The 12,785-nt window shown below is 35.4% G+C and overlaps 1 protein-coding gene across 2 annotated transcripts; it reads left to right on the top strand.

Annotated features, from left to right (window-relative positions):
- Positions 1-680: 680 nt before the first annotated feature.
- On the top strand, positions 681-12,091 carry LOC117295830 (stimulated by retinoic acid gene 6 protein-like). 2 transcript variants are annotated; one of them, XM_033778600.1, is made up of 20 exons: positions 681-1,079; positions 1,693-1,795; positions 2,342-2,427; positions 3,010-3,152; positions 3,893-4,025; positions 4,355-4,403; positions 4,615-4,734; positions 5,195-5,301; positions 5,688-5,746; positions 6,044-6,105; positions 6,359-6,509; positions 6,719-6,794; positions 6,913-6,988; positions 7,308-7,356; positions 7,657-7,774; positions 8,125-8,256; positions 8,540-8,703; positions 9,082-9,237; positions 9,513-9,700; positions 10,482-12,091. In XM_033778600.1, the coding sequence occupies exons 1-20, from the start codon at positions 1,039-1,041 to the stop codon at positions 10,812-10,814; spliced, it is 2,346 nt and encodes a 781-aa protein (XP_033634491.1). In that variant the 5' UTR covers positions 681-1,038; the 3' UTR covers positions 10,815-12,091. The 2 variants fall into 2 exon arrangements, with proteins under 2 accessions (XP_033634491.1, XP_033634492.1); XM_033778601.1 differs by having other exon boundaries at positions 9,513-9,710; positions 10,482-10,609.
- Positions 12,092-12,785: the final 694 nt, after the last annotated feature.

Raw genomic sequence — 12,785 nt, 5'->3', positions numbered from 1 at the left:
GTTGGCCCCGTCATGTCTGTCTTACAAGGAAACGTGGATTAAATCAGCAAATACTATCCGTCCGAAGTCTTTACTTCGCCATATTATTGTTGCTGCTGTTGTTTTTTTTGTTGTATGCTGTTTGTTGTTGTTGATGTTGTTGTATTGTAAAGTCATGCTGTTTTGTCTTGGAAAAACTTGGCGTCATTATGGGGGACGTACAAGATTCCGACAGAGATGTTGGTCGACTAATATAAAGCAATTATTTAAACTTTACAAAAATACAAATAAGTTTATTTTTATTTTAAATCTTCGGCCAACAAAAAAATTTCCGAAGATTGAAAATAAAAATAAATTTATTTGTATTTTTGTAAAGTTTCAATAATTGCTTTATATTAGTCAACCAACATCTCTGTCGGAAGATTATTTTACGGAGTACTACTCAATCGAGTACTGATCGTGCTTGTCTATACTGTGTGTTTGTTATTCTAAATTTCCCGTTTCCATAAAACCATTTTTCAAACTAGGCTTTGGACAAAGGGCCACATGTCAGTTCACGCTACAGGGTCGTGTCTAGGAATTCATAATTGACAATAATATACAGGGGGTCATAGTTCACTAAAGGGAAAGAGATTTATTATTTGTGTTTACACACTGAGTCAGTGTAAAGGTTGGTAGGAGGCCTATAATAATAGGCCTAGTGTATAGGGTTCAGTATGCATTGATATCAGGGGTTGTTTGCAGAAGGCATAAATGCACGTAGTTTCTTTATCACCTCCATGATCATATTAATCTGCAAGCTGTGTTGACATGATACCGAAAAGGTGGACGTTTGTTCCAATTTGTGACGACTAACTTCACATTTAAAAGGTTCACTTCCTTGTTGCCGTGAATTGAGGATGACCCTGTTTTCCTGATCCATTAAATTGTTCTACTGAAGTGCTGACTGTCAGTTGGATGTTGATGGTGGACACAGTTACCATTATTATAGGTTATTTCAAGTGAGCATGGCGTAGACTAGGCGCCACTATCTACATATTCTCTCAGGCCTATTGCATCATGGCGGATTTATTCAATATCACCGGCTTATTTTCCCAAGGGTGAGTCTTTGTTTGTCTTGGATTCGCAATATTATTGTCTTTAAATGCTTACAATGTTTCAACATTATGGTCTTTATTGTAAGAATGGTTTCTTGGCAGGTCGGGTAAGGCATATGCATCTGCCTTTGTAGTAATTGACGTCACGTCATTGAGATAATTTCCTGTCATATAAAAATTATTAAAAATTGTCAGGGCTAAGTTGAAGAACTTGATGTATAAATTGTGTCCATTAATATATTATGAAATAACTCATTATAGAGAGATCATGGCTAGTCAAGTTCATTATTCATAAATAGTGGAGCATCCGGGCCTGAATTCATAGAGCTGCTAAGCAGAAAAATATTGCTTAGCAATTTCCTGCTACCCAAAAAGTGAGTAGGATACCAGTCACAAAATGGCACATGTATTTTGGCCGATATATTCTGGTAAGAATAATGTTGTTGTTACAGGCTACCTGTCCTATATGAAATTGGTACCTGGACATTATTGTATGCATGGATAGTGGATTGTTATATTATGCAACGAGGAGGGCATCTGGAAATTAGAAAGTCAAAAAGCCAATATTATATTGTAATGATACAGCTATTTAATAATCGTGTGATTTTTTTTTCAGGGAAATGAATGTGACACCGATACCAGATGGAGGAGGTGGTACCGTGTGTGAGAATACAGCATATGATATGAAATACTGGATTCAGCTTAGTGTTATACCATCTGTAAGTACATTAATGTTTCATTCGTGATTAAACCACAATAAATGGACAACTTTAGGTTTTCGTGCCTAGCATCATACCACAGAGTGAACAAACTAAAAAAATAAAAAAATAACACATAATTGTCCTCATATTGATGAACGAGGAAGACAATCGTGCCTATGACCTGCATATCTACACGTAGTGAAAGTGTAAACAGGTGTGGTTCAAAGAGAAAACAGTCCATTGTGCATAGCTCACGCTCTATCTAGCCTTCTATCAGAGTGACATAATGACCTTATTGAAGAGATCATATGAAAAAGACTGCGTTTATATGTGCTTAGAATCTTGTTTCATATTCTTTCGCCAGCTTCACCCACACATGATGATTGTATAAACAATAATTACGTCAAAATAAACATGCTAGATTATGGTTGAGAAAAATTGCTGGTTTTACTGCCAGTATTTTGAACAGAATGCAAATTATTATATAGGCCCCGTCCGATCGTACTTGAGGTTATCATTTTGTTTAATATGTCGGTGGTTTTTATTGCCTATTATTTTGTATAGATCATAATTATCATCGTGTTTTCGTTTCTACAACCAAGAGTTCGTCTTTGGCCGAAATGTTGCGCTCAAAGACCGAGTATTCCAGAGTAAGTGAACAGCTTCATTTAATTTTTTTTTTTAGAATATTGGTCAATTACCAACGTCTTGGTTTTATGAGCCTATTGATGTAAACACACGACCCGAAAATTGAGATTAAGGATTCGAGAAAGTTGTTTTAGGTATTAGGCCTATTACGGAAAAAACGCGTTTAAGTTAAATAAAATAAACAGATTTGTCGTCAAGTTCCACTTAACATAATAGCCATTGTGTTATTGTACATCTGTGGGACTATGCAAAAGCATTATGCAGTATTCATTACGCTCACGCATTATGCATTATGTTTTTCGTTTTGGATCAGCAACATCTGTTAAAATTCGCTTTTAACAAAAAACCTTTTTATTATTATTTATAAATTCGCTCAAAGAAAAAAACATAATGTATGTAAAATAAAACTAGACCATGTAACTTAAATGTAAGACTAGACGAATGCACGAAAACATTGTATCCTTGATCTGTGATAAAAACAGGAAGTAATTCAATTCAAACAACCTGTTTTGCTCTAGTCAATTAATTATCTCTCCAAGTGATCAGATAAACCTAACTCTAAATGAATTGTTATCTACCCACAGACCTTCTAACTTTATCGATGCGTATGAGGATCGATTATCCTACGCATGCGCATTTGCTGCCATGTCAACGTGTGTGGTTCTTTTATTCACTGGTGATTGGTTCTTTAATCCAGATATAAGTCACATTCCTGGAGTCTTCCAAGGTAAATATTTATATTTTAAAGTTTTAAACAGTTTCACCTCGGATGTTCAATAAAGGCACTAGACATCTCTGGTTATTGTCAGAGACAAGTGTTCATACTTGGTGTTATCATGGTGCATCCCAACATTATGCATAAAATAACAAACCTGTCCAAATTTGGACTAAATTAGTAACAATGAAAGAAACAGGCTTCGGGCCTAAAGTCTTTTAATACTGAGTGGAAAATTACTTCTTCCTCAAAAACTACGTTTGACTTCAGAGGGAGACGATTCTCACAATATTTTATACCATTGGTAATTGTCAAAGACTAGCCTTCACAGTTGGTTTATCTCATCATATGCATAAAATAACAAACCTGTGACAATTTGAGCTCAATTGGTCATCGAACTTGCGAGATAGTAATGAAAGAAAAAAACTACCTTGTCACACGAAGTTGTGTGCTTTCTGATGCTTGATTTCGAGACCTCAAAGTTCTAAATCTGAGGTCTCGAAATCAAATTCGTGGAAAACTACTTCTTTCTCGAAAACTATGCCACTTCAGAGGGAGCCGTTTCTCACAATGTTTTATACCACCAACCTCTCCCCATTACTCGTCACCAAGAAAGGTTTTATGCTAACAATTATTTTGAGTAATTACCAATAGTGTCCACCAACAGCTCTTCAGAATCTTTTTTTTCCTCGACATAGGCTAGAACACAAGAAGAAACTAATATAATTTGTTTTCTTTCTTTTTCTCAATAGGAACTGTTTTAATATTCATAGCGATTGTCAACGTGTTTGAAATCAGCGTGGTTTACTATCCAATCCTTCTGTGTTTGAGTACTGAACATAAATTAACTGGCAATGTTATTGGTCTAATCTACTCTACTGTCTGGTAAGAAAATCACTTCATTTACTTTAAACATATCTATATATATTTCATCACGACAGTATGATTGCTTGCTTGATTGACTGATTGACTGATTGATCGACCAATCGATCACTTACTTGATATTGATTATTGATTGGTTAATTCATTGAAGTAACTCCAGAATGAGTAATGTTATTAACTTATTATGGACAAGAATATAACTTATGTTTTTTCCTTTACATCGATGTACATTAAACACTGCTCAGTAAATTCCTGAGTTCTTTTCCTATGCAACAAATACATTTTGTGGTCAAATACATCATAAATTAAACTTTGAATTTGTTGTGTTACAGGAGTTTCTATTACGTAGCTGTTCTTTTAGCTTGTCCCAAAGAGGAAGGGGTAAGTTCAAAAGCCATCGATACTTAAAAACACACATTAGATTCAATGTGTCCTTGTCCGAACTGCCAGAAATGGTCTTTGACGATCGTTAAGTCCAAACCACTCTCAGATAAAATGGATGCCATGACAAATTCTTGCTCTTATAAATGCTCGTATTTTGTTCTCATTACAATGTTTAATGTGATCTTCAATTTCTATCTGTTAATATTAGATTGTAGGTAAGATAGTAACGGCAGTGTTGGGTCCAGTGTTCATATGCTACATAGGACTGGAAATCCGATTCGGCTATGGAATATACACAGATTTTAGAAGATTAGTATTCCAGGAAACGGTGAGTTTCAAAAGACTTATGTTACCATGTGAATGGGTTATATATTGAAATATCCGTTGATGCATATTTTTAATCGCCAACTTATTCTGTGTTTGGCTGTTAGGGTGTTTAACTTCGCCCGATGTTTTTTTTTATGTTAGGCCTTGTGTTAATTTTTAGTAATTTTCTTTCCTTTTACTACGGGTCTTCTGCTAAGTCTTATGGTTTAAACAAATAAATTAATACAAATTCTGAATTTGTTTGAAACGACAATTTAGTTTTGAAATCTTTTACAAGATAATATATTAGGCTACATTGCAGGTCATTTCGAAAACCAGTCTTTGAATTTCGGCTCCTTCATTGGTCCGTCCACTGTTTTTAAAACACATGAAGAAGTAGAGAGGATTTCGAAACCTACAGACCAAAGGCGTGGTTTTGAAAAAAATTCCCAAACACCATTTATTATAATTGTACTCGACAGGATTCGACGATGGATAAAACCGCAGTAGACAGCGATATCGACGAGGAATTTAAGAAGACTCATTTCTACGAGCGAGTTCAGTACCTTCTAAGAAAACCCACACCAGAGTAAGACTGCAGTCTTACACGAGACTGTACATCTTTACATACAAACTCACCTTTATGCTCAAAACATCTCTAATGTCGTCATGGAAACAAATAATCCTTCCGAATTTGCTCATCATCAAGGATGCTCAAATTTCAAGAAACTGCGCGCATGTTATCTTTTCCAACAAAAGTGTATTGTAATTAATTTCATGAAACTGTCTGTACTTCATTCGAACTATTTTATTGTGTTGATTTTGGTACTATATATAAATGTTTTATAATTGATTGATTGATTGATTGATTGATTGATTGATTGATTGATTGATTGATTGATTGATTCTATGAATGAAGATATATTATTTTAAACAAGACACTCCAAACAAGTTTAAACTTATTTGATTGATTAGGGTAGGGGAGCCAAGCCTCACAGTCAAATGGAGAAGAAAGTTGATAGATGACGCACCAGGTAAGTTATACAAGATCAATCAATCATTTACAATTCAGTTCAGCAAATTAAGAATACTTTTAATGCTAAACCTTTTACCATGAAATCTTAATTGCACATCGCGCTTGGTAACACTTTTGGTTGGCAAAATGGAGGAATCTAATTAGCATAAAGTCATTTAATTAAAACAAAAATGCTAATTCAGGAAAGTATGATGAAGCCTTTTAGGGAAAATCTTTTTCCCCCACACTTTAAGGTAGTTCAATGACATCGCCCTTTTTTCTATAAACTCTCAAATTATTTGTTTGTGTCATTCAGGCTTCAAGTTTTCAAGAAGAATTGTTTGCACCTTTGTCCTGAGCTCTCTAACCACATACCAGGTAAGCTGACAATTTATATATTTATTACAAATTAATCCTAAGTTAGTTCATAATTGTAAATACTCAGTGTTTTAGAGTACAGAATCAAATACTAGCCTATTATTGACTACCTGAGAGCGATTGTTGTTACATTTAAATAAAAAAAATACAAATCATAAATTATGCTAATAATAAGTTTCATGTTGTTTTTGATAATAATGTTAAAAGTTCCTTAAAATGAAATAAATGTGACTCCTGTTTTGTTCTTGTACAGCTTGGTTTGGTTTACATCATGTCCTTATCCAGCGTCTGGGAATCTGCCAATGCATCTCTAGCTATTAATGGATCTGTTTATAATATATTTGAGAGATCAAATGAAACAGCGACTTTCTACGAACTCAAGGACTTCTTCGATATCGCTGAAAGTAAGTATGACGTCATTATGACCTAATTTTGTGTCTAAAAATAAACCGTACGATTGTTGAACTTAACAGTAAAAAAAACTTTGTGGTAAACAAATGACGAATTTAAGATATTGTTTGGCTCTCCTTATTTTCATAACATTCTTATTCGATTGTCAATTATTTTGTTGTCTTTAAATTGTTATTTTAGTTTTATTTGTTATGTATTACAGGTACTTTCTGGGGGACCTGTTATTTCGCCATCGTAACAACTGTACTTTATTCCTTCCATATGCAAATTTGCTACAGGTAAGATTCCATCTGATGGTGTGATACGAAAAGTTCAAATTATTGTTTTATTGAAGTAAATATTGCTACCAAAGTTTTGTAACTGCTACCAGTATACCATTCTTGTCTTTCAACTTAGGAAACATACTCTTCGTCTTTGGAAAGGAAACAAAAACTTCTGCCCCAGGGAAGATTTCAGTTTCGACTCGTTGGTGGTGAGTTTGCATGTTTTAGCTCTGAAATAAAATAACAATCTGACGTTCCAATCCTCATTGAAAGAGACACACTCGTTAATCTAATAGTGTTTTTTGTCTATCAAACATTTCCTGTTTATAATAGGAGACTTTCCAACGCTAGATGGCAGCAGACATACCGGGTATATTTCCATTGTTTACGTAGTTCTGAACATGCGCATAATTCTGAGAACAATGGATTTACCCGGTAAGTCTGCTGCCCTCTATCGTCCCAGAAAGTCTCCCATTGGGCTTTTATTTCTACATGATGTGCCTTGTTGTTTTTCTTCCTGTTCACCAGGTTGCTAATTTACGATATTCTGGATATCATATCGGATTCTCGGCCTGGGGTAAGTACAGAAGTACAAAGTCACTAAGTGTGTTTCTAGTAAGTTACGATACCCGCTGCTAAATAAGTTTAGAACTGCCACTAGCTACCGGGCAATCTCGGTGTTCTATAAGTTGGTTAGAAACTGCTCTAGAATCGCAAAGGTGGTTCGAATCCCACCCGAGTCATTGCCGGTGATTTTTGTTCAAAGAGCTCGAGAAAGTATTATTGGTGTAAGGGTAAAACCAAAAATTAACATTCTAATCGTCTTTCTGTTTTCTACTTTCCTTGACTAATTGATTATATGATTTACTCCCTCCAGGTTTCTTCATTCTTCAGATTGTTTCTTGGGCACTTGTGTTTTTCGTGACGTATGGAATCATTTACCCTTTAAGTAAACGTATGGAGACTGCGCTTCTCAATCTACTCAATGACTATTGGTAAGTTTTAATAACATATAGCACTTGGTTTGGTATGGTCATTTAAATTGTTTGCCAGTTTTAAGCAAAGCTGTGTGCATTTATTTTTGATTTTGACAATTTTAAATTTTATTTTAAATTTTATTTATACATTATATTTCAGGACAAAATGACATACTATGTCAATAGTTTTCAGATTCAGTATTAACCCCAAAAATATTGTTCATTAACTTGGATGTAAATATCGATTATGTAATATCTTGTTGACTTTGTTGAAGCCTCCTCCCTCAGTAGTAGACGTTTGTTTTAGTGCAGTAGCTGGTATGTCATTGTGTATTTATCTTTTGATTCTCACATGGTTATCTACGCAGGTTGAGCTTTGTGGTTGGTCTCATTTTGTACTACGCCCAAGTATTTCTGTCTCGATTAGCTTTTCTTCAAGCTGACAAAGAAGATAAAAAGAAGAAGAAAAAGAAGACAATACATTTGAGTCTGAACAATAGGTTAGCGAATTCTTGATATATTTTGGCAAAGTACAAACTTTGTACCAGACTTTGGGGCAAGTGACCCAGCCCTGAAACTGATATTATTATGTTGACTCAGAAATGGGTTTGTTCCACATTATTTTCGTGTAGTTTTTTACATTTTCTGAAAATATTTCCTTCTTTTGAGCATTTTTTTATTATAACAATTTTACAGTTTTTTTATATCAACTGTGTAGGATTCAGCTGGCAACAATAATTATGAAATAACTTTGCAATAACTGTTGTCACTCTCGTTTTTAAGGCGAGCCTTCAACGTCACTGTTTACATCACGCTGTTCATGAACGTCCTTCTTGGTCTGATATCCTGTCTTATGAGGATTCTGAAGGCAGTAGTGTTCGGCGTTTTGTTCATTGGTCGGATCGATCGGTGCACCTTAATGCGTGGATGGGAACTTTGGGATCCAGGTAAAGCATGTTTAGTCCAAGGAATAAGAACCCAAATAAAAGTACAGACACTAACCTTAATCGGACTTATTTGAAATACACTGCCACTGTTGAATGAAAACTGGCAAGTGAGAATAGGGAATGAATACAAATTGAAAAAGTTCTTTAGAATGTGGGGCAAGGTGTCACGAGAGAATGGTCATGTGACTCGCAAATTTCGTATCCACTTATACTCCCAAATAAATATCAAGTCAGGATCATCTTTTGTGCACCACAACCGGTGTATTCAATTGGTTAGTTTCTTTGAAAACTCAAATGTTTCTAACTTTCAAACTGCCATATCGATTCATTCGTTAAGTAGTGAAGATTTCTGTTTGATTCGATTTGTACCCATTGCAGGTTTTAAAGCCTATATTGGGTTTATTCAACTGGAGGTGGCCCATACCCATCCTGTGGTGGTCACGTTTTGTCATTTATTATGGAAGTCCATTGGCAAGAACAAGTTCACATCAGCACAACTCACAAGTTACAAGACATTTGACATCGTAGAAGAAGGTCAGTTAAGAGGCAATCGGAGTGGTTTTTAAGTTTTAAGTAAACGGTTGGTTTTATTGGTAATATAGGCAAATTATTAGCTGTTGCGACCGCTGTACCAACCAAAAGAACATTATTATGTATAAATGCAAACAAAAAGACAAAGTTAACGGCCTGACATTTCGACCTTAGCAGAGGTTTTCTCGAAGGCTAAAATCAGAGAAAGACCCTACAAGGTCCGAAACGATATTGTTATGTGTTGGTAATAACTAATAACAACGACATTTTAACTACAGGTCAGAAAACATCATCTCCAACCAAAAGCACATCTGAAGTGAAGTCGCGTCGAGCCCGCAACCGTTGGTTTGTTGCCATCACACTAATGAGAAACAGAGCACTGACTATCAATCGGGTGCCTATTCTTCCTGAGCTTCAACAAGTGCAAGAGGAGTCAAGAGATAAGACTGATCATGGTTTGGTTAAGGTGAGCCAAGGTAAAGTATGGATATTTTATTTGTCTTTCTGCTGATTGTCTGCTTGCTTCATTAGTCTGCCTGCTTCTATCTGCAATCTTGGTGTCTTGGACGTTGTCTTGCCTGTATCTGCATGCTGTGGAATTGTGTGAGTAGTATAAATTCATAACAACAAAAAGAGCAACCAGAAGCCATTTTTGGCCTTGCACAAAATTGGACTCCTCATTTGCATGCTAACTTTAAATACCTCGTTTTTCTGCGGTTGTTAATTTCTTCTTAAAATGTCCTGTTAAGCCTAACTGCACGTAGGCCTACTCAGCATCACAATCTTCTAACAACATTCGAATTACAGCCACAATATTGGATAGTGCATTCTGTCTATGAGGATTTTAAACTCGGTATTAAGGCTACTTGCATTGGCCGTCAGTGAGAGTGCTGTTTTTGGTCTTGTTACGTCATTATGAAAGGGCGGGTCTTTTGCTGCATGGGCTACGCCTAAACTTAGTTCTTGCTCTAACTAATCGTAGCCTAGACGCAAATGAATGAAAACTTTGATACGCTTCCGCCAATCAAACTGACTTTACTTTTTCGTTGCGTGATCGTATACAAGTTTTTGTGTCACATCATTGTGTAGTTATTGGCTCGGGTTCTAGAGAAAAGTGAAGTGAAAAGAAAACTTGTAGGCTTGTATTCCTCAACTGTACGGAGCACAAAATCTACGCTTGATTAACCAACTTAATTTTGTAGTCAATTATTTCTCTGCATATAATGTCTTCTTCTCCCTTGATACAGTATGCTTGGCTGAACAAAACGTCTCCTCCAATGTATAAATCCGATCGTGATCATTTGATGACAAATCAAGAAGCAGAAAAAGTGCCCTCTAGCGTTCCGATCGAGACGTTCGTCCATATCAAACCCCCAGCCAAGAAAACGGTACCTAAGGAAACGGACTCGTCTGACGTCACATCTCCGAGAAACTCGCCCCTTTCTCCGAATGAGAATGACCCTCTTCTGGTAGGAGCATCTGGCAGGGATGGTGATAAGCAATCCGCCAGAAGGACTGATATTAACTCTGGTGGTGTCGTCTTGAAACTTGAAAATAATAGCACAGAAACAGATATATAATAATTGGTGTTGCTTTTAATTTTATGACAGTTGGCTAATGAGCTGTTGAGGAAAGTCTATTTTTGAGTATTAGTGGTAGATCTGAAAATACGGTGGTTGTTAACTCAATGTTTCGATCAGTATGCTCTGACTGTCAACCACTGGTTCTTCTAGAACCAAAACTACTCCAAAGAGATTACACATCGCCTAATGATACTCCCACAATGCAAAAAAATTCAAATTCTACTTCATGTTTAGGGGCCTACTAATTTTGTTATTGTTTTTTTTTTTTTTTTAAATCAGCTATGGGTGTGAATTAAAAAACAAAGTGTAACCGAACATCTCAATCAACATGATACTTTAAAATTAAATTAAGACATTTTGACAAAAAATGATTTCCCTATTTCGGACATGTATACAATAGTATTGCATCATGATGACTCCGAGTTACACGCGTCTCTTCTCATCGTAATATGGGATTCGCCGAACTCTTTATTTAGTAGCCATTTAGAAAAGGTTGGACATTCATCCAAGCAAGTTGATTATGCTAGGGATTCTGAGGTGCTTTGCAGAATAATGTGTTATTTTGTTTAAATTTCGCTGAATACTATAACGCTTTACAAGAAACTACAATTCTTCCATCAAATAAGTTGTTTAGGTCTACTTTAGTTTCTTCTATCGTCGCACAAATAAACAAATAAAATGTTTAGGTCTACTTTAGTTTCTTCTATCGTCGCACAAATAAACAAATCAGTTGTTTAGGCCTACTTTAGTTTCTTCTATCGTCGCACAAATAAACATTAAGAAACCGAGGCTTTCAGGTGGTTCAAAAAAAGTGAATTAATGACAAACTAATGTTTACAACGTCCTGCTTGTTTATTTGTTTATGTATTGTTTCATTTATACAGAGTATATCATGATTGATCATGACTAAAAACTCTTTACAAATTTACTCAGTTGTTAAATTTTAAAAGAACTACATGTCTCAAAGTCTTCAGGATAACTTCATCAGGGTCACAAAAAGTTTATTTTATGTTATTAAGCGCTTTGTTTTTACAACATTCTTATGGATATGAATTATTATTTTGCAAGAAGAAAACCATCAGCCAATAGAAAAGACGCGCAACCATTGTATTCCACTCAGTGAGCATTATTCTTCCTGCTTACTATTATTTTTCCATTTTCATTTTGTTTAGCATGGATATTTTATCCCGTTTATAAGATTGTGCATTAATGTGTGTGTATTGGTCCGACACGGTATATGAATTTTATAAATAAAACTTAATGTGTAAGCTTGATTGTTTGTTTGTTTGTTTGTTTGTTTGTTTGTTTTTTATTTCCAAATATCACAATAAATATACATAAAACATACAAGAAAAACGAACAAAGGGTGAAAAAAGAGGAGGGCACCAGGAAAAAGCCTAGGCTTGTACAAGCCTGGACCCTGGATTGTATGCTATTAGTAGCTTTATTTCTGGGTTTGAATAGGGCCTACTGATAATTATAGACCTCTAACTTCAAATTATTAGCTTTTTACAAAAATTCAAATCTCGCAGCCCAGGGGCCGAATATAGACCTACATCTGAATTGAAAAAGAGGTGAGTGAAAGTAGTGACGTGCACAAGTCAATAAAACAAAGAATAAAAGATATCTACTTAATACAAAACGCGTAATGATAAGAATGATAATTGGCTTTTTGTATCTTTCGGTTCGACAAAGAGGGATGGTACGTTGGTTGGAGTTGCAAAGATTTTCTACACGGAGGAAAGCATTCTCTGTGCCCAACCCAACGAGTCTCCCCTAAGCACACTATGATGTTGGCGCTCCCAGGGGACCAATCATTTTAAACATTTCTGACTCCTGAGTCGACAATATTTGTTGATAAAATTTGTAAAAAATCAGCAAATGATGTTTCGCCATAGTCAAACTTTATGAGTGAATGGTGGATGTTATCAAAATGCCTGCACATAACGTTTTTTTCTGGCCTAGTAT

The sequence above is a fragment of the Asterias rubens genome, chromosome 10 (assembly GCF_902459465.1).
Source record: "Asterias rubens chromosome 10, eAstRub1.3, whole genome shotgun sequence".
NCBI classification, from domain to species: domain Eukaryota; kingdom Metazoa; phylum Echinodermata; class Asteroidea; order Forcipulatida; family Asteriidae; genus Asterias; species Asterias rubens.
This window is presented reverse-complemented; position numbering and strand designations above follow the sequence as displayed.

Excerpts from the sequence above, each read along its gene's own strand:
- LOC117295830 (XM_033778600.1), top strand. The coding sequence starts at position 1,039 with ATGGCGGATTTATTCAATATCACCGGCTTATTTTCCCAAGG. Across the intron at positions 1,080-1,692 it reads ACCGGCTTATTTTCCCAAGG|GGAAATGAATGTGACACCGA; the intron begins GTGAGTCTTTGT and ends TTTTTTTTTCAG. Across the intron at positions 8,704-9,081 it reads ATGGGAACTTTGGGATCCAG|GTTTTAAAGCCTATATTGGG; the intron begins GTAAAGCATGTT and ends TACCCATTGCAG.